Source organism: Dermacentor andersoni, chromosome 3 (assembly GCF_023375885.2).
Source record: "Dermacentor andersoni chromosome 3, qqDerAnde1_hic_scaffold, whole genome shotgun sequence".
Classification (NCBI taxonomy): domain Eukaryota; kingdom Metazoa; phylum Arthropoda; class Arachnida; order Ixodida; family Ixodidae; genus Dermacentor; species Dermacentor andersoni.
The window spans coordinates 239,366,289-239,387,702 of NC_092816.1; the positions used below are offsets into that span (position 1 = coordinate 239,366,289).

The 21,414-nt window shown below is 47.7% G+C and overlaps 1 protein-coding gene across 2 annotated transcripts in view; it reads left to right on the forward strand.

Annotated features, from left to right (window-relative positions):
* The window catches only part of LOC126536453 (uncharacterized), a 355,533-nt gene that overhangs the window by 80,091 nt on the left and 254,028 nt on the right, over positions 1-21,414 (forward strand). The window contains exons 2-3 of one of the 2 annotated variants that reach the window (XM_050183418.3): positions 10,578-10,714; positions 17,401-17,608. In XM_050183418.3, the coding sequence (XP_050039375.2) occupies positions 10,628-10,714; positions 17,401-17,608 (295 nt within the window). In that variant the 5' untranslated portion in view covers positions 10,578-10,627. The remainder of the gene's footprint in view (positions 1-10,577; positions 10,715-17,400; positions 17,609-21,414) is intronic. The other variant, XM_055073277.2, reaches the window with a different exon arrangement.

Here is a 21,414-nt window from a genome sequence, read left to right on the forward strand (position 1 = left end):
GAGAAAGGGTCAGAGGCGCAGCAAGCTGATATTCAGAGCACGCCCGAACGGAATAAAATTGAGCCTGTAGCGTTAAAGGCACCAGATATTGGAGAGGAAATGCCCGACACGGGAAAGTTAGAAGAGCTGTCTCCAGATTTGCTCATCGCGCCTACGTCAGACGGACTTAACAGGTTGCTAAAAGTCAGCCGGTCGGCTTTGATAGCCGAGCAAAAGAAGGATGGCAGCCTAGAAAACATACGCTGCATTGTCAAGGAAGGTATTGCCAAGAAAAATGCTCGCTTTGTGGAAAGAGGTGGGGTCCTGTACCGGAAGTATCTAGACCGCAGAGGAGTGGAGTTCGATCAGCTGATCGTGCCTCAGTGCTACCGTCAGGATCTGTTGCGCTTGTCGCATGGGGGTTCGTGGTCCGGACACCTAGGAGTTAAGAAAACTAAGGACCGTCTCTTGCAAGAGTACTATTGGCCAGGGTGTTTTCGGGACGCAGACCACTTTGTGAAGACATGCGACACCTGTCAGCGGGTGGGCAAACCAGGGGACAAATCGAGGGCGCCGTTGAAGTTGGTACCTATCATTATGGAGCCTTTCAGACGGCTCGTTATTGATACAGTGGGACCTCTGCCGGTAACAGCCACGGGGTACAGACACATTTTGACTGTGATCTGCCCAGCGACAAAGTTCCCTGAAGCAGTGCCGCTTAAAGAACTCAGCTCAGTTGAGATAGTCAATGCACTACTGTCCATATTTGCGCGAGTTGGTTTTCCTGCGGAAGTCCAGACAGATCAGGACACAGTGTTAGCTAGCCCTTTGACGACAGCCTTCCTCGAAAGGTGTGGGGTAAAGCTGTTAGACAGCTCAGTGTACCACCCACAGTCGAATTCCGTTGAGAAGCTCCACTCCATCATGAAGCGCGTGTTGAGAGCATTGTGGTTTGAACATCAAACTGACTGGGAGCTGTGTCTGCCTGGGGTGATGTTTGCATTACGGACCGCGCCGCATGCGGCTACGGGGTTTTCGCCAGCTGAGCTAGTGTACGGTCGCTCGCTGCGTTCTCCGCTTCGCATGCTTCGAGACGGATCACTGCCCTCTCCAATGGCTGCAGACCATCTCTTCCACAAATGGCCGCCTCCTGCGCTGGAGCCTCGCTTTGCAACAATATTCCTTTGAGGTGCGTTACAAAAAGGGGAGTCTCAACGGTAACGCCGATGGCTTAAGTCGAAGCCCCTAACGTGGGAATCAGCCTCAAAATTGTTTGTTACTGATGTTTTTCTTCCTGAGGCAGGATTTTTAACATATTGCTTTTGTGTAGTGTTTCAAAGTGATGATGTGCTTTCTCGTGCAATTTTCCAATTTGTGGACGTGTTCTGAGTGCTGCTAAACTACTGTAAGGAACTAGGCAGTAGTATAAAAGGGGAAAGAGCCTGGCAGGGCTTAGTGAGGGTTGTGCCGTGCTTGCTGACTGAGCGGTTGAGGTTCGGCGTAGTTCTAACGCTTGCCGGGAACGAGAACAAAAATGTCAACTCTCCCGAAGTCACTTTGCAGTGTCCTGGGTGAACCTGAACGAGAGAACGAGGCCTTCTCTGTGCGCTGCGCTCAAGAAGCGCCGAAGGACGCCCGACTTCGGTTATGAGCATCATCGAGCGACATCCCTCCGGACAGCGGATGCAGTCCCCTGACCATCGGGATCTCCTTCCCCCGGCGGGGCGGTCTGTTACGTTTCGCCTACAACGCGCGGTACAGCCGGCGCGGATGCAACGGCCGCCGGAGCTTCGTTCAAAGCGGCGGACATTTTGGCCCGTTCGGAGCTCCCGCAGTCTCCCCGCCAAGCGCGTCCAGGCGTGTTTCAGTGCCACGTGTCTTCGTGTGTGCGTGTGTGTGTGTGTGCCCACGCTTGTCAAAGCGCGGCAGCCGGGGAGAGGAGCTCCCCAAGTGTGAAGCGAGGAGGTCTGACAGGCGCCAGCTTGGCGATGCGTCACTACACTCGTCTCAACATGTCTCTCAGTCTGTCCGTACCCGCCGTCACGTGGTCTCGTCACGAGGCCTTCCTTCTTGCCCTCAACTGCGAAAGTATAAGAGCAGCTGCCCCCGGACGCCAAGAGAGGCTCCGATTTCTTCTGTTGAGTTACGTGCTCTCCCGTCTCTCCACTTCGGTCGACCTGACCGCCCGCTCTTTTGCGATGTTAGAATAAACCAGTTGTTCTGTTACCAGTCGACTCATGCTTTGCCGGGACCTTCGGATGCTTCCAGTGCCCCAGGCCGCCAGGCCAACGCTACCCTTGGGGCTTGCGACCCATTTGCAACAACGGGCGTCAGCACTGAGTTTGCAACAACTCGTGCCAGCGGTGAGATTCTAACAACTGGTGGCAGCGGTGGGATTCTAACAGCTGGTTGCCAGCGGTGAGATCGCGACAACGGAGGCCAGCAGCGAAGAGATGCGGTTGACTGTATGCTGAGCAGCACAACGACCATCCGGGAGCAGTGCAACGAGCCCTGTGTGATGACTGGTTGCCTGCAGCGGAACGACTGCGCTGAATTCTTGGCTGCGAGGTTTGGTGAGTGCGGGACTTTCTTCTTCTGAGTTTTGCCAGGCTTTTGTTAGTGTCAGAAACAGAGCTGGTAATTGTGGTTGTCGTTGCTGCCGGGTTAGTTTGTGGCAAGACAATAGTAGGCAGTAGAGAAAGCAGCATTCAGAGCAGCCATGGATTTGAAGTCGTTGCGCAAACCGAAATTGCTGGAGCTTGCAAGAGAGTTGGGTCTGGATGTCTCAAACTCAGAAAACCGGAACTGCTAAGGGCTATTCTTGAGTTAGAAGCTGAGGATGACGAGCTGTCGGAATGCCTTGAGACCATTGAGGAGAGGGAGACGGCAAAAAGACAGGAGCGCGAACGTACAGAACAGAAAGAGAAAGATGAGCGCGAACGTAAAGAACAAAAAGAGAAAGAAAAAGAAGAGCGCGACCGTCAACACGCTTTGGAAATGAAGCGTCTCGAGGTAGAGATGGAACGCGCTCGTAATGGAAGTGAGGCACACGGTGCAGGAGAACGAGTATCGTTCAAAATGACTGACCTGATGCGGCCGTTTAAGCTTGGAGAGGACATTGGTTTGTTCCTGGTTAACTTTGAGCGAACGTGCGAGAAGCAGGGGTTCTCTCGGGAAACGTGGCCACAGTGCTTGCTCACTTTGTTACCCGGCGAGGCGGCCGACGTAGTCGCTCGCTTGGAGAGAGAGGAGGCAGAGGATTTCGACAAAGTGAAATCGAGTCTGCTAAAAAAGTACAGGCTGTCAGCGGAGGCGTTCCGTCGGAAGTTTCGGGAAAATGAGAAAGGCAAAAGTGAGTCATATACAGAGTTTGCGTACAGGCTTATGTCAAACATGCAGGAGTGGCTCAAAGAAGAGAAAGCGTTTGGTGACCACGAGAAAGTTCTGCAGTGTTTCGGGCTAGAACAGTTTTATAGTCGGTTACCTGAGAACGTGCGGTACTGGGTCTTGGATAGGCCAGACGTTAGTACGGTGGCTAGAGCCGCTGAGCTAGCCGAGGAGTTTGTGACGCGTCGGGCTCGCGGAGCTAAGGACGGTCAAAAGGGTGAATTTGGCTCCAAGTTTGAGAGGCCGAAGTTCACGCCCATGAGAGCAAAGGGGGACACACGTAGTGCGGATGCGAGTGAAAGCAGTCCGACCGAACGTAAGGAGACGGCGGCAACCGAAGCCGAACGCAGAAAGAGGTTCGAGACGAGGCAAGCGCGCGTTTGTTATACGTGCCAGAAGCCGGGTCACTTTTCGGCGCAGTGTCCAGAAACAAAAACAAAAGTCGTGTTTTTGTCATTATGCAGCACTGACGAGAACATGAAGCTTCTCGAGCCTTACATGCGAGACCTCCTCGTGAACGGGAAAGAGTGCCGAGTGCTTCGCGATTCCGCAGCTACAATGGATGTAGTTCACCCCTCATACGTAGAACCCGATATGTTCACGGGCGAGTGCGCATGGATCAAGCAAGCCGTGGAAGCTCATAGTGTGTGTCTGCCCGTAGCAAAAGTGCTTATTGAAGGACCTTTCGGAGCACTTGAGACGGAGGCCGCAGTGTCATCTATGCTGCCCCCCCAGTACCCGTACCTTTTTTCGAACAGGGCCGATCACCTCCTGCGCGAGAAGGGGCTTTTGTTTGGTGAGGCTAGCGTTCAGGCCTTAACCAGATCGAAGGTTCGGGAGCTCGCTGCAAAGGCGGTAGTTGCGGGGCCGACGTTGTCGAACGATGAGAAAGGGTCAGAGGCGCAGCAAGCTGATATTCAGAGCACGCCCGAACGGAATAAAATTGAGCCTGTAGCGTTAAAGGCACCAGATATTGGAGAGGAAATGCCCGACACGGGAAAGTTAGAAGAGCTGTCTCCAGATTTGCTCATCGCGCCTACGTCAGACGGACTTAACAGGTTGCTAAAAGTCAGCCGGTCGGCTTTGATAGCCGAGCAAAAGAAGGATGGCAGCCTAGAAAACATACGCTGCATTGTCAAGGAAGGTATTGCCAAGAAAAATGCTCGCTTTGTGGAAAGAGGTGGGGTCCTGTACCGGAAGTATCTAGACCGCAGAGGAGTGGAGTTCGATCAGCTGATCGTGCCTCAGTGCTACCGTCAGGATCTGTTGCGCTTGTCGCATGGGGGTTCGTGGTCCGGACACCTAGGAGTTAAGAAAACTAAGGACCGTCTCTTGCAAGAGTACTATTGGCCAGGGTGTTTTCGGGACGCAGACCACTTTGTGAAGACATGCGACACCTGTCAGCGGGTGGGCAAACCAGGGGACAAATCGAGGGCGCCGTTGAAGTTGGTACCTATCATTATGGAGCCTCTCAGACGGCTCGTTATTGATACAGTGGGACCTCTGCCGGTAACAGCCACGGGGTACAGACACATTTTGACTGTGATCTGCCCAGCGACAAAGTTCCCTGAAGCAGTGCCGCTTAAAGAACTCAGCTCAGTTGAGATAGTCAATGCACTACTGTCCATATTTGCGCGAGTTGGTTTTCCTGCGGAAGTCCAGACAGATCAGGACACAGTGTTAGCTAGCCCTTTGACGACAGCCTTCCTCGAAAGGTGTGGGGTAAAGCTGTTAGACAGCTCAGTGTACCACCCACAGTCGAATTCCGTTGAGAAGCTCCACTCCATCATGAAGCGCGTGTTGAGAGCATTGTGGTTTGAACATCAAACTGACTGGGAGCTGTGTCTGCCTGGGGTGATGCTTGCATTACGGACCGCGCCGCATGCGGCTACGGGGTTTTCGCCAGCTGAGCTAGTGTACGGTCGCTCGCTGCGTTCTCCGCTTCGCATGCTTCGAGACGGATCACTGCCCTCTCCAATGGCTGCAGACCATCTCTTCCACAAATGGCCGCCTCCTGCGCTGGAGCCTCGCTTTGCAACAATATTCCTTTGAGGTGCGTTACAAAAAGGGGAGTCTCAACGGTAACGCCGATGGCTTAAGTCGAAGCCCCTAACGTGGGAATCAGCCTCAAAATTGTTTGTTACTGATGTTTTTCTTCCTGAGGCAGGATTTTTAACATATTGCTTTTGTGTAGTGTTTCAAAGTGATGATGTGCTTTCTCGTGCAATTTTCCAATTTGTGGACGTGTTCTGAGTGCTGCTAAACTACTGTAAGGAACTAGGCAGTAGTATAAAAGGGGAAAGAGCCTGGCAGGGCTTAGTGAGGGTTGTGCCGTGCTTGCTGACTGAGCGGTTGAGGTTCGGCGTAGTTCTAACGCTTGCCGGGAACGAGAACAAAAATGTCAACTCTCCCGAAGTCACTTTGCAGTGTCCTGGGTGAACCTGAACGAGAGAACGAGGCCTTCTCTGTGCGCTGCGCTCAAGAAGCGCCGAAGGACGCCCGACTTCGGTTATGAGCATCATCGAGCGACATCCCTCCGGACAGCGGATGCAGTCCCCTGACCATCGGGATCTCCTTCCCCCGGCGGGGCGGTCTGTTACGTTTCGCCTACAACGCGCGGTACAGCCGGCGCGGATGCAACGGCCGCCGGAGCTTCGTTCAAAGCGGCGGACATTTTGGCCCGTTCGGAGCTCCCGCAGTCTCCCCGCCAAGCGCGTCCAGGCGTGTTTCAGTGCCACGTGTCTTCGTGTGTGCGTGTGTGTGTGTGTGCCCACGCTTGTCAAAGCGCGGCAGCCGGGGAGAGGAGCTCCCCAAGTGTGAAGCGAGGAGGTCTGACAGGCGCCAGCTTGGCGATGCGTCACTACACTCGTCTCAACGTGTCTCTCAGTCTGTCCGTACCCGCCGTCACGTGGTCTCATCACGAGGCCTTCCTTCTTGCCCTCAACTGCGAAAGTATAAGAGCAGCTGCCCCCGGACGCCAAGAGAGGCTCCGATTTCTTCTGTTGAGTTACGTGCTCTCCCGTCTCTCCACTTCGGTCGACCTGACCGCCCGCTCTTTTGCGATGTTAGAATAAACCAGTTGTTCTGTTACCAGTCGACTCATGCTTTGCCGGGACCTTCGGATGCTTCCAGTGCCCCAGGCCGCCAGGCCAACGCTACCCTTGGGGCTTGCGACCCATTTGCAACAACGGGCGTCAGCACTGAGTTTGCAACAACTCGTGCCAGCGGTGAGATTCTAACAGCGTCCAAACAAAGTTGGCCAAAACTGTCTCCACTTCGTGGTAACGGCCTTTCTTTGGTCCACTAAATGCCATCCTCGTTGCGGCACACGCAAAAAGCTGCTGTCGTTGTCCCCTCACACGACAGACGTTTTTCTCATGAACGCCAAAGTCCCGCCCAGTTTGAAGGCTTGATGATGCCTCTGCGGCTATCACAACTTTTCGCTTGAAAGCTTCACTGTAGTGGCATCTCCTGCTTGGTGCCATCGCAATAACACCATGCCGCACACCGATACGGCCGACATGACATAGGTCAAAATGGCGACCTTGATTGTGTACGGTTGACTACTGGCACAGCTAGTAGTGGCTGCGATACTGACTTTTCTAGGTGGCGCTAGCTATGCACCATATTTAGCAGTTTCAATGAAAAACTAGCGCGTTTTTTAAAATCCTCGAATCTAAGCCGACCCTAGAGTTTGGAATATGATTATTTGAAAAAAAAAAAAAAAAACTATCGGCCTAGATTTGAATAAACACGGTAATTCAACAATAGAGCTCTCTCGGTCTACGCCACAACAAGATGGTGACATGATGTTCCTGGAAAGCAGGAGTGTTTTGTGGACGTGCTGGACGCATGTTGACAGGCACTTGCAGCTTCGTGTGCCTTGGGCCCTTTTTTTGTGCGTTTTGGCCACTGAGTCAGTTCATCATGCCGGCGAGTTGTTGCACAGTTGGATACGTAAATCGCATGAAAAAGGACAGTGGGATTGGCTTTTTCCATTTCCCAAAGTATGAGAAGAAGCAACAAATGTGGGTGATGATAATGCACTGAGGCAGCCGACAGAATCTGTGGAGTTGACCTGCGTGTTTCTGGCATGCTCAGACTAAGCAGCTGCTGCTTTCAAGTTGGATGATGTTTATTTCGAGTGCGAACACAGGACGCACACACAGAGATGAATGCGGTCTCTCTTAAGTGGATATGTGGGCTGGCAGCTGCGAACAACATTGCAAGCACTGCTCGTGTACTTCTCAGTATTGCTGCCCCAGTGATAATGAATTTGCAGAATGACAATGAAGTACATAAAACCCAGAACCTCTCTTTTTTCTAGCGGTGTCGCACGTCACATGTGATGTGCACATTGCAAATCCGCAAGCACAAACAAATGCGCAGTTTAACTGGCACATGCAACTTTGGAAAAACAAAGTCGCTAAGATAATGAGGATGTATGCATAAATGAGAAGGGTTGTCTATCCACTGATGCTGGCTGCCCGCACAAACCAGTCAGTCGGAGGCAGTTCGCAAGGAGCACAACGAATCTTCACATGGATGATATGAGGGAGCTATGCTCTCATGCAAAACTAAACAACTGAGGGGTGAAAAACTAAACTTATCATTTCAAGATGCACCTACGATTTTGCAGGTTTGCCTGATCACTTTGCTCGTACTCGGGCAACAGTCTTTACACTGCAGTCTGTTACCTTCTTCACTAGATCACGTACTTCTGCCATTAGAAACAGTCTCATGATGGTGCATAGTGAAGAAATCTTTCATATTTTTAAGCTAGTCATCTGCAGTACGTGGCGTTCGTTGTTGGACATTGTGCCGCATGCTCTTAGGCTGTCCCAGTATAATGAGAGGTTCGTGATCAGTCCGATAAAATGGGGTGTTAGCAACATGTAGCAGCTTTCTCTTCTTAAAAGAGGTCTACCTGAGTGCTGGAGTTGTATTTGAAAGCGTGCGAGGTCTCAAACGTGCTCTTTTGATGAAGGAATGACAACACAGTAGTGCAGACAATCACAAGGGAAGTTATTGCACCTTTTATACACCAATTTAGCCAGCCGAATTCTTAACGACAGAACATGCCGATGGGTGTACGACAGATCGAGGAAGTCCGACTCACCGTGACCAGATAGCGACTGAATATGTTCGCTCCCATGCTGGACAGCAATGCCTAATCATTTGCATGTATGTTCACGCGAACGATGGCGCATTCGAACGATCATGTTCATCCATTCCAGTGCCCTCCTTCTAAGCCTTTCACAGGACGTGCCTGTGAACGGCTGGCGAGCATGCGAAATAATGTCTACACAGCTAGGCGACCCCAAGTTAAAGAAAGACAGGTTTCTCACTTTTGCGCCCGAGTAACCCCGCGGTTAGGTGTCATTAGCAGCGCAACATTCGCGCCATCTCTTGTACTAGTCTGCAACTGGACTGACCGCCGCTGGTGCAATGCCACGCGGTGAAGCTGATTACAGGAGACGCAAGCCGTGCAGGAAAAACAAGATCAGGGGACACGTGTAAGTCGAGCATCCCCACAAGTGCTGTCCCATCTATGGAGCTTATTCTCGGAGAAATAAACCAAAGATGTCTCTCCACTCAGCTCACGGCGGGTGTACTTTTCCTGGGATTCTCCAGTGATGCCAGATTTTTGCTATGCCTCAGGGGTACGAGCGCATATATTCATAACCTTGTCAAGGTTTTGTCGTGAATTAGTTTGGTTGCACGATCAAGGTTAGAAAAACACCCACATAAGCACAGCAGAGAAGTGGCTACATCAGGCGGCTCGACTGATAACTGTAGAAGCGTCATTCAATATACACGGAATTGTTCTCCACTTCTGGCGCCGTTTTCTCTACTTTCCTTTTAATAAAAAGATCTTGATCCATAAATATTTTCACAAACAACAGATAAATTTGTTAATTTTCGCTTTTAATTCCTGTTTGCCTGTTGCCTCTGCTTGCTTCCGTAGTAGATAGATAGTTTGATTTCTCAATTCCTTGCGACTCTTGTTTCCAGCTGCCAACTTTGCATGAAAAGTGCTGTACAATTAGGGAAAAACCAGACAAGGTAACGGATGACATTCATTTTTCTAATGGGTTTAACGGTTATTGCAGGTTTCGATGATGGACGCTGTTTCGCATTATTTTATTTTCCACCTGATCTAACCCATATCGCGGGTATATGGTTCCGAGGATCTGCCAGTGTCGGGGTGAGCCGTCACTCGAGGAAATAATGAAGCAAAAGGAAAAGTTAAACGCAACTGGCATTTTCTCTGGTCAGAACTCATTCTACGAGCATACAGACCAGCTGACTACGAACCGAATCTCTTTCCTGCTTCCTGGATCAGTTTAAACATTGAACGAGTGAAGCAACACCGATGCGCACGACTGTTGAATACATGGTGACAACTGAACACATCTAGAGTTAATCGCGCAGGCACCGCATCTATGAGAAAACTTCATACTCCAGGAGAGGCTGATAACTACTGCCATCCAAAAGGAGTGAAAAAGGCCATAGAATGTTGGCCACTGAATAGCTGTCAAGTCTCAAGATTGATATAGCGGCGCTTTAGGATGGTGTGTGAGGAGTGGTGGCGTGGGCGGGGAGAGGGAGATATGCCAATCAATTTCATGGGGGATGCCCCCCCCCCCCCCCCCCCCCCCCCCCCCGCTGGTTTTGTGCCTGAATAGGTCATGAGGGCTCCGTACAAGGCATCAGTGCTCACCTATACGAGCGAACCATCCTTCACAGAAACAGGTTACCGCACTTGAGGGCCTGTCACTGTTCGCCCAGATTTTGGTGATGTCCAAGCACATGGTCCTCAGTAAAAGGAAGTGGATAAGGTGCACAATGCAGGATCCAGTTCTTGACATAATAAAACTTAGATGAGTCAGTATGGTAAGGTAACCATCTTTGCTAATTGTAGCTTCTTCTTTTTCTACCTTACAAGCATTCCGTACGCACCACAAGTATACAGAAGGCAGAACTGAGATCTATAATTGTGACATTGTGGTCTGATATTCAGTGGCGATATATATGGCTGTTCATGCGTGAGCAGTCCTCCTGATACCTGAAGACAGCTCAGGGACACAATTGTTTTTTAAGTCAGCTTAAAATCGCATCTCCTATTTCTACTGCCTATGATTACATTTTCTGCTGTTGCACATCAGAAGAGCACATGTTGTGGTTCTGACCTGTGTGTTTTTGTGCAGGTGATTTGATGGATGGTCCTCCGTAGTAAAGGCGGCAGTCCCGCGAAAGCATGTCTTCCTCGACGAGGCCCCCAGGCCGGTCCACTCTGGCTAGGTCCAAAAGCCTGCGCCTGCCCAGACCTACCGTGCAGCAGCAGGTGAGTAAGGGTGGCACTCTTGATAGCCTCTGTTGTGAATCGCGACCTGGCGTCTGCACTTACGATGCCTTTTAGGGACACAAAAGAGAAACACTAAATCAGCTTAGTCTTCTTTTGATAGCATTCTGGCATATAACGGGTTGGTTACTGGAAAAGGAAATGAAGATCAAAGTTCCATTTCTTTAATTTCATGCCAAAACCACAGCAACCTGGCTAACTGGACAAGTTTGTGTGGATTCATAGTTAAGAAAATTGTGAAGTCACGAAGACAACAGAAAAAAAACAGCACGAGCGCTTACTAACCATCGAAAATATTTTGCTAGAGACTTACGTATATAAGTTAAACTGACATATTTAAATGAATTCAAAAGAAAGCTGTTGTGTACAACATTGCTATGACATGTGTTTGCAAGATATATAGGATACATGCGTCAGTGCGTGAATGAGTACCTAAGAAAACACAGGAATTCTTTGAAAACAGCGTAATTTTGAATTTGTATCTACACTGTCAAGGTTTCTGCTGCTCCCAAGGATTATATGAAATCAAGATTCTGTTTGTGGACTGACTAGCATTTGAAATTGTCAAGCCGTTTTTCATCAAGGACTACAAAATCATGTGCGTGAACGTTTCTTTATACTTGGGATGCCAATGGATGCACAAATGTATCCATGTGATCATTTGTGCCATTGGTACTGCTAGACCAGACGAGTTTTGGTACCTTACTCACCTGGCATGGGGAGCCAACTGTGTTCTTTCAAATGACATTTCATGTGGCAACTGTTAATACTTATTCAGATTATTGAACATTTTTATTTTATTGGGTGCAGTTTTACCTAAGGCAATGTGAATACCTGCAGTTAGTGGCATAGCTGCTGCGTAGCCTGAGCCAGCGAAAGCTCGCGCTACTGTTGGTCTGCACTCGCAATAGAGAATATAGAAATATCGACGTCACTGGTGCAGTATTTCATATTTATTTCGGTACTGCCACACTGGGCCACCCACAGTGCCAAAGTACTGCAGGCTCTGGCACCCAAGGTGATTTTGCTTAGAGAAAATTTTTTTGTTTAAGATGCCATATTTTAAGATAGTGCAGACTAAACGGAAGAGGGACCCAAGAACCACATCGCCAGACTATGTTTAGCAACGTCCGCTTTGATCATGAGCGCCTGGTGAGTGGTTTAGTGACCACCTAGCAAATTCAGTTTATTACGTAGGATGTTGATAAAGTTGTAGCCGACGATTCTGCGGCACTACATTACTGGTGCATCGGGTACATGAGCTTGGGCTGCTGGCCTCCGGAGCATCTTCACCATTTACCACCAGTAAAGCTGGCGGAAAGAGGGGAGTCTTCAGACATATATGACCCCCCCACCCACCCACCCACAACTGGCACCTGGGGCCCCCGGTCCCCCTGTTACTACACCACTGCTTGCAGTAAACCGTAATTGCGAAAGCTTCGAATGGGTTGTGCCTGTGATTGCAAGGAGCTATTGAATAATCTGCGGCTAGCAGAAAGACGCAGCGGTGGCGTAGAGGTAGAACACCCGCCTCACGTGCAAGAGGTCTGTGGTTCGAATCCCGGTGCCGCGCAATTTTCCACCGGATTAAAAAAAAAAGCAAAAAAATCCGCGTGTTGATAAAATTGCATAAACAGGCCTGGAGTGCGGCCTGATCCCGGTGACCAGAACCGGTAACACACTCCCTCACCAGAGCAGGATTGGCCACCCTGGTGCAGTACTTGGCCACAACCTCCTATATGAACGCAACAATCAAACCCCGGCCCTCAGTCCCCAGCAGCTGCGAAGCAACTGACCACGGCGGCGGTCAGACCTGCGACGCTGCAGAGGGTGCTAAGAATCCCTGGCTCCGGACAGGCCGCCATTGGAATATGAACCTGGCAACGTTTAACGCTAGAACGTTATCTAGTGAGGCGAGTCTAGCAGTGCTATTGGAGGAATTAGAGGGCAGCAAATGGGATATAATAGGGCTCAGTGAAGTTAGGAGGCCAAAAGAAGCATATAGAGTGCTAAAAAGCGGGCACGTCCTGTGCTACCGGGGCTTACCGGAGAGACGAGAACTAGGAGTCGGATTCCTGATTAATAAGAACATAGCTGGTAACATACAGGAATTCTATAGCATTAACGAGAGGGTGGCAGGTCTTGCTGTGAAACTTAATAAGAGGTACAAAATGAAAGTTATACAGGTCTACGCCCCTACATCCAGTCATGATGACCAGGAAGTCGAAAGCTTCTATGAAGATGTGGAATCAGCGATGGGTAAAGTCAAAACAAAACACAGTATACTGATGGGCGACTTCCATGCCAAGGGGGGCAAGAAGCAGGCTGGAGACAAGGCAGTGGGGGAATATGGCATAGGCACTAGGAATAGCAGGGGAGAGTTATTAGTAGAGTTTGCGGAACAGAATAATATGCGGATAATGAATACCTTCTTCCACAAGCGAGATAGCCGAAAGTGGACGTGGAGGAGCCCGAACGGCGAGACTAGAAATGAAATAGACTTCATACTCTGCGCTAACCCTGGCATCATACAAGATGTGGACGTGCTCAGCAAGGTGCGCTGCAGTGACCACAGGATGGTAAGAACTCGAATTAGCATAGACCTGAGGAGGGAACGGAAGCAACTGGTACATAAGAAGTCGATCAATGAGTTAGCGGTAAGAGGGAAAATAGAGGAGTCCCAGATCAAGCTACAGAACAGGTATTCGGCTTTAACTCAGGAAGAGGACCTTACTGTTGAAGCAATGAACGACAATCTTGTGGGCATCATTAAGGAGTGTGCAGTAGAAGTCGGTGGTAACTCCGTTAGACAGGATACCAGTAAGCTATCGCAGGAGACGAAAGATCTTATCAAGAAACGCTAATGTATGAAAGCCTCTAACCCTACAGCTAGAATAGAACTGGCAGAACTTTCGAAGTTAATCAACAAGCGTAAGACAGCTGACATAAGGAAGTATAATATGGATAGAATTGAACATGCTCTCAGGAACGGAGGAAGCCTAAAAGCAGTGAAGAAGAAACTAGGAATTGGCAAGAATCAGATGTATGCGTTAGGAGACAAAGCCGGCAATATCATTACTAATATGGATGAGATAGTTCAAGTGGCTGAGGAGTTCTATAGAGATTTATACAGTACCAGTGGCACCCACGACAATAATGGAAGAGAGAACAGTCTAGAGGAATTCGAAATCCCACAGTTAACACCGGAAGAAGTAAAGAAAGCCTTGGGAGCTATGCAAAGGGGGAAGGCAGCTGGGGAGGATCAGGTAACAGCAGATTTGTTGAAGGATGGTGGGCAGATTGTTCTAGAGAAACTGGCCACCCTGTATACGCAATGCCTCAGGACTTCGAGCGTACCGGCATCTTGGAAAAACGCTAACATAATCCTAATCCATAAGAAAGGGGACGCCAAAGACTTGAAAAATTATAGACCGATCAGTTTACTGTCCGTTGCCTACAAAGTATTTACTAAGGTAATTGCAAATAGAATCAGGAACACCTTAGACTTCCGTCAACCAAAGGACTAGCAGGATTCCGTAAAGGCTACTCAACAATAGACCATATTCACACTATCAATCAGGTGATAGAAAAATGTGCGGAATATAACCAACCTTTATATATAGCTTTCATTGATTACGAGAAAGCGTTTGATTCATTCGAAACCTCAGCAGTCATGGAGGCATTGCGGAATCAGGGTGTAGACGAGCCGTATGTAAAAATACTGAAAGATATCTATAGCGGCTCCACAGCCACCGTAGTCCTCCATAAAGAAAGCAACAAAATCCCAATAAAGAAAGCCGTCAGGCAGGGAGATACTATCTCTCCGATGCTATTCACAGCATGTTTACAGGAGGTATTCAGAGACCTGGATTGGGAAGAATTGGGGATAAGCGTTAATGGAGAATACCTTAGTAACTTGCGATTCGCTGATGATATTGCCTTGCTTAGTAAATCAGGGGACAAACGGCAATGCATGCTCACTGACCTGGAGAGGCAAAGCCGAAGGGTGGGTCTAAAAATTAATCTGCAGAAAACTAAAGTAATGTTTAACAGCCTCGGAAGGGAACAGCAGTTTACAATAGGTAGTGAGGCACTGGAAGTGGTAAGGGAATACATCTACTTAGGACAGGTAGTGACTGCGGATCCGGATCATGAGACTGAAATAATCAGAAGAATAAGAATGGGCTGGGGTGCGTTTGGCAGGCATTCTCAGATCATGAACAGCAGGTTGCCATTATCCCTCAAGAGAAAAGTGTATAAAAGCTGTGTCTTACCAGTACTCACTACGGGGCAGAAACCTGGAGGCTTACGAAAAGAGTTCTACTTAAATTGAGGACGACGCAACGAGCTATGGAAAGAAGAATGATAGGTTTAACGTTAAGGGATAAGAAAAGAGCAGATTGGGTGAGGGAACAAACGCGAGTTAATGACACCTTAGTTGAAATGAAGAAAAAGAAATGAGCATGGGCAGGACACGTAATGAGGAGGGAAGATAACCGATGGTCATTAAGAGTTACGGAATGGATTCCAAGGGAAGGAAAGCGTAGCAGAGGGCGGCAGAAAGTTAGGGGGGCGGATGAGATTCAGAAGTTTGCAGGGACAACATGGCCACAATTAGTACATGACCAGGGTTGTTGGAGAAGTATGGGGGAGGCCTTTGCCCTGCAGTGGGCGTAACCAGGCTGATGATGATGATGATTGAATAATCTGCGGCTAGCAGAAAGCGTGGCACAAGAGGAGTGCTGGCATATGGAATGTTCTTCAAGGTGGATGCGATTGAACAGTGCTGTGAAGACTAAAACTAGTTTTCCACTCCACTCCCACGGTGAAAATTCCTTTATTTCACTGGGACATCGTAGCAGCACGCACATCATATTTGAGTCTTAGTGCATTTGATTCAGAAAGGTTTGAAGCACCCATGTTGCAAGAATGTTACAACTTTTGTTGAATATTGAAAGAGGACCATGAAGTAATTGCAATAGAGCATAGTTTTAGCTAAACAGAATCTTTTTGCTACAAGACTGCTCTGCAATGTGCAAGTTACCGAATTGCAACTGCTTTAAATGCACTTGAATCGTGCCAGTGGAGGCCTCGCCCCAAATGTTGCAGCCACGAAGTGGCCATGACGTATGTCATCATGAGGCCATAAAAAATTGACTTCAGGCAGGCTACTTCAGGCAGGCTTTCTTTGCTGCATGATGAGATTTAGCTACAGCTGTTCCAGCGATTCCTGCCTGCCCGCTCGATTTGTGATCTCAGTGCCTTTGTGGCCATAACTGGAGCACATGCTCTCACATCCTCTCATATGTGGAGTGGAAGGAGCCTGATGCCAGCTCAGTCAAGGCTCGTTTGTTGTTACACCAGGGAAGTTGGGCCTCATCAGTTGAGCATGAATGAGGCCGCTACCATGCTTCAATTGTAATAATTTTTCGACGTTTTGTGGTGGGCCTTTATTAGTTTACTCATGAAAATAGAATGTTGAAGCATAATTTTACAGCCAACGCCAAAAAAATGCTTTTTAAAAGAACAATGTGATATTTTTTACCCTCGTCAAGAGTAATTTGCAACAAAAATGCAAAAAAAATTCCATAGTGGGATTACTTTTCATGCATTTCCCTTTAATTGGACCCCATAAAACCAGATACCATGACAAAGTTTATTTATTTTTGCCCATGCATTGTGTAGTGTAATTTCATGCCATATTTATGTTTATGCATTATACTTTTCACAAGCTGTGCCACGATTCAGAGCTGTTAATTTAGATACGCATTATGAGACTTTCGCACATTGACGCGACTAGAACAGTGGCAACATTTGATCATTGTTGAGATGGTGAGGGTTGCTCGACATAGCTGTGCCACACACCCAGTGGCACAAGAATGGGGCAGCCCATATTTAACGAACCATTGTATGTCATTTGCTTTTCCATTAAAGAGATGTTTTGTGCTTATACAATGCACTTGTCTCTCCCAGTGCAATAAATTGCTTTGTCTTAATGCTCTGGTTCATTGATCAGTAGTGGTAAGTCATATTCAGAAATGCAAGGCATGTACTTTTATGTGTAACAGTACATTGTGTTTAAATATCTACTTTATGTTTCAAGCCCTGTGATGAAAACAAAGCATAATTTATAGCTTAACACAAAAGTAGTGCCTAGTTTTCGAATATTAAGTGAAGTCATATCCAGCAAATCAATTGTCCCTTTACCTATTCCTTGAAATCTGTAATTTCATCTACACTTGGGTGTTTTGCTGTAGTGGAAGGTAATATCTTATGACCTTCTTCTGTTGACCTATGCATATCTAAATTGGCCACATCGCGTAGCGCTCTATATAGCATTCAAACAATCCTCTTAAGATGAGATTTGTATTTTTTAATGCACATGTCAGGCCTGAACTACCTGCAGGGAGTAGATAAGTTTGCGTGAGGCTATAAAATTTCTCCCTGCATGTGGGCGATTCCTACAGCAGTTATTCTCACTGCTATACCTGCTCTCACAGACTTTCTTCCAAACAAAGGCAGACTGCTTTGACGCGTGAGTCACAACCACACCTTGGGCTTAGTAGCACTGCACATAGAAAGAAGGAGTAAAACACAGCATTGTGCTTACATTTCTTGAAGGTGCAGTTTTGTTGCACAAGAGTAATTCAATGGTTGTGTCATTCCAGCAGTCCAAGGATGACTCGGCACAACCAGAAGGCAGCTGTCAATTGCGGCGCCATGGCAGCATGCGAGTCATCGGTGGCGCGGCGCCAGCAGCGATGAGTGCCTCGTATCATGGCTCCCTGCAGCCAGAGCCGCAGCCAGCACACAAGGCACAGATCCCACCACCACTCCCAGGGCGCAGACCCACCAGGCCCGAGTCCAAGCCTGCTGGTGCGTAACTGGCTATCTCTCTGAATGACTGGCCTGTCTGCTGTTTCGCTGGTTTTTCCACCAGAGACAACTAAGCAGTATGTGAAAGTGTGTATGAGCTACAGAGGCATACTTTACAGCAGGCAAGGGCAGATGGAGACCACTGAAGCCCACAGCTGTCACGACTTCCTTATTGGCTGAAAATAAATGGGGAGCTGAGGTGCGTGTTGAGTGAATCAACACACTTGCTTCATTGACCCTTGGCCTCTTACACATTTTTTACAATTCACTATATTGCGAGCAATAAAAACAGCACGAAACAACAGGACGAGTGAAGGGGCACAGACAACAGCGCTGACTAACAGCCTTTGTGCTTTCAGTCAGCATGTGTATACGTTCCGCCGCTATCTCAAACCACAGAATCAACAGAACTGGGCATGCATAGAGGGGCAATTGCAATTAATGCGATAGGAAGGCAATCTTCTTTGGAAGGACAGAAATAGAGGGAAGGCTTACACATGCTTCGCCGTTAACATGAATGTGGAAAGCTTCGGAAATAAGACGTGTGCAGTTATCGCGGTATTTTGACAGGTAGGTCACATCTTTGAAAGACGGCTTGCAGCCGAATTCATTGCAATGCAGTGATAACTATCTTTAGCTCGTTTTTGAACTTTGAGTGCTCGCGCATGCGGTCATTGATGCATCGCCCTGTGTGGCCGATATAAAAACGCTTGCATGAAAGGGGAATCTTATATACACCACACAGTCACAACAGTCACGAACAAACCTCTGTCTGTGCTGCTTTTTACAACTTTTTTGTTGTTCTCGGTTACCCGACTGACTCGATACCCGATTGACACGAAGCTTTCCACATTCATGTTAGTGGCGAAGCATGTGTAAGCCTTACCTCGATTTCTCTCCTTCCGAAACAGATTGCCTTCCTATCGCATTAATTGCAATTCCCCCCTTGCGCATGCCCAATTCTGTTGATTCTGTGGTTTGAGATAGCGGCGGAGTGTATATACATGCTGACTGAAAGAATAAAGACTGTTAGTCAGTGCTGTTGTCTGTGCCCCTTCACTCGTCCTGTTGTTCCGCACTGTTTTTATTGCTCGTAATCATGAACCAAACAGCCAAAATGCGTACTCTTCTGCAGGTCACTATATTGGTTTTCTTGCTTCATAGAGAGCTGAAAATTTTGTCTAGAACTGCTAGCATTAAGTATCTGCAAGCTTACTTATGCTTGCAGTTCATATAACCAATAAAATACAGATGCATTTAACTAGTAGTTTCTCTGCTCCTTTCTGTACACAGCATTCATGTATGTGCTTGCAAGTGCGTAGGCATTTACATGAGGATATGCATTCATAGCCTACTGTAGCTTTACATTGGCATACTAAAAAATTGGTGCCTTCTATGTGGAGCACTTTTGGGCAGCTCTTGGTACGAGCAAGTGGCCAAGCATGCTGCCTGCCTTTTGTGAGGGCATTCAGAAAACAATATAATTAGTTTGGAATACTGAAAAAACAACAAGTAAATAGATAACATGCACCACATCAAGTAAATAAGAAGCAGAGTCATAGCACTTAAAACAATTTTTCATGTAAACAAGTAAGCAGCAGGTAATGGCTGCTTTACAAAAGCAACATCAATACGACAGTTCAGATAATATTGACCTGTGGACTTGTTTATCTTTTTAGGGCGAGTGCTTTTCACAGTCTAACAAATATTATCGCTCAGCGCAGGACGTGCCTGCATGTATTGGAAGTTTCTGGAATGTTATCGGTGGTTCTATCCGCTGTCTGTTGTCACCAAGCCTTGTGTAATCTGATTGCATGTATGCGCGACGCAAATGGTGCAGAACTTTCTGGAACACACGCAGGCACCAGTGATTATTCTGGAATGTTCGTTTGATGGTTTGTGTGATGATGCTGACGCCCTTGATTGGCAGATCAGATTTTGCCAATCGCCGACTGTGTTCGCCGCTGTTGTTGTACTTTGAGCACTTTAAGTGTAGCCTGTTTTTGTGGGCACAATAGAAGTTAGTTTCATCATTTACAGTGTTGCTGCTGTGTTCTTTACCGTCACTACTACGGGACAATATTGTCACGTGGTGGTGACGTTAAGAACACAGTAGCGATACTGTGAAAGGCAAAAACTAACTTTTATTGGGCGAACCTGTGCCAACAAGAACAGGCTACACTTATAGCACAACGATAGCGGCGAACACAGTCGGCGATCGTCGGAAATCTGATCAGCGGGTCAAGCGCGTCGGCTTTTATACTGCAGTCATCGAATGTTCCAGACTAATCCTTCGGACCCGCGTGCCTTCCACAAAGTTCTACACCATTCGCGGCACGCGATAAAATCAGATAACATAAGGTTCGGCGACAACAGACAGCCGGATGGAAGCATCGATAACATTCCAGAAAATTCGGATACATGCAGGCGCATCCAGCGCTGTGCGATTACATTTGTTAGGCGGCGAAACGTGGTCGCCCGATAAAGATAAGTACACGCGTCAATATACAGGTGTCATACAGAAGTATTAAGGGGTAAATTGTGCATTAGAAACAATTAGAAACAAATGTAATTTTAACCTGGAATGGCCTGGATAATGCATTTCAACAGGCTTATTTCATCTGTCCGCATGTCAGTGTAATTTTCCGTGTGATCAATTTTGGTCAGCCTAACCTTTTGCAGTCAATGCAGTGTGCACAGCAACAAGTACCGAGTGAGAGGGCCTCCGTATAAAATTCTCTTTGCAGGTTTCCGTGGTTATTTTGCACAGTTTCAGCATCTTTTATTGCAGCTCTTTGCAGAATACCGCTCCCAGTGATGCTTATGAAACAGCTGAGAAAATTCAACACGAATGAAACTTTATGTTCCTAGTACCTACAAATGAATAGGCCTGACTCAGAATTGTGAATTGGAGCCATCATAAGAATGCATACATGAAAGAACTAGTTGCATGCTCTTTTTCAGCTCTTACAAGGAAAATTAAAACATTAGACCAGCAGGAAAGTGAAGTGCTAATGTGCAGAGACGAGCGAGAGCACAAGACGTTGTTGATCCTGCATCCCATGGTGTGTAGCAAACTTTCTAGCTGTGGACCGTGCAATACAAGACTGACAATAATGTTCCCTGGCTCCAGATCATAGGTCTGCAACATGAATGCCTTCTATTATGGGAAATGTACATTGTACCATTTTGTAACAAATTGCACACAGCCTATAATCAGAAATACCAGTGCACACAGCACATGTGTTGGCATCACTCTTACTCCAATGCCAATTTTATTGAGCCATCGCCCGTCGTGGTTGCTTAGTGGCTATGGTGTTGGGCTGCTAAGCACGAGGTTGCGGTGTTGAACCTCGGCCACAGCGGCCGCATTTCGATGGGGACGAAATGCGAAAACACGCGTGTACTTAAATTTAGGTGCACATTAAAGAACCTCAAGTGGTCCTAATTTCCGGACTCCCCCACTAGGGCGTGCCTCATGATCCGAGCGTGGTTTTGGCACGTAAAACCCCATAATTTAATTAATCTTGCTTGAGCTATTTTGCAAGTCGGTTGATTGCACATTGCTTGCATCTCTTAGAAGTGCACCTATGAAAAATGGCAAATCAAACAGCTGCTCTGCTGTTTCATTGGGTGACACTGCAGTCATTTTCTGTTTCTGGGCAGTGTTATTGGCAAGCACTGACAATGCCATTTGTTGGGCTGCGTCCACGACTAAAGCCCCTCAGTAATCCTCATTTGTTTGTATGCTGCTTGAATGTTTCTTACAAGCCAGTCTGTGTTGCAGTGTTGTCGCTTATGACTCA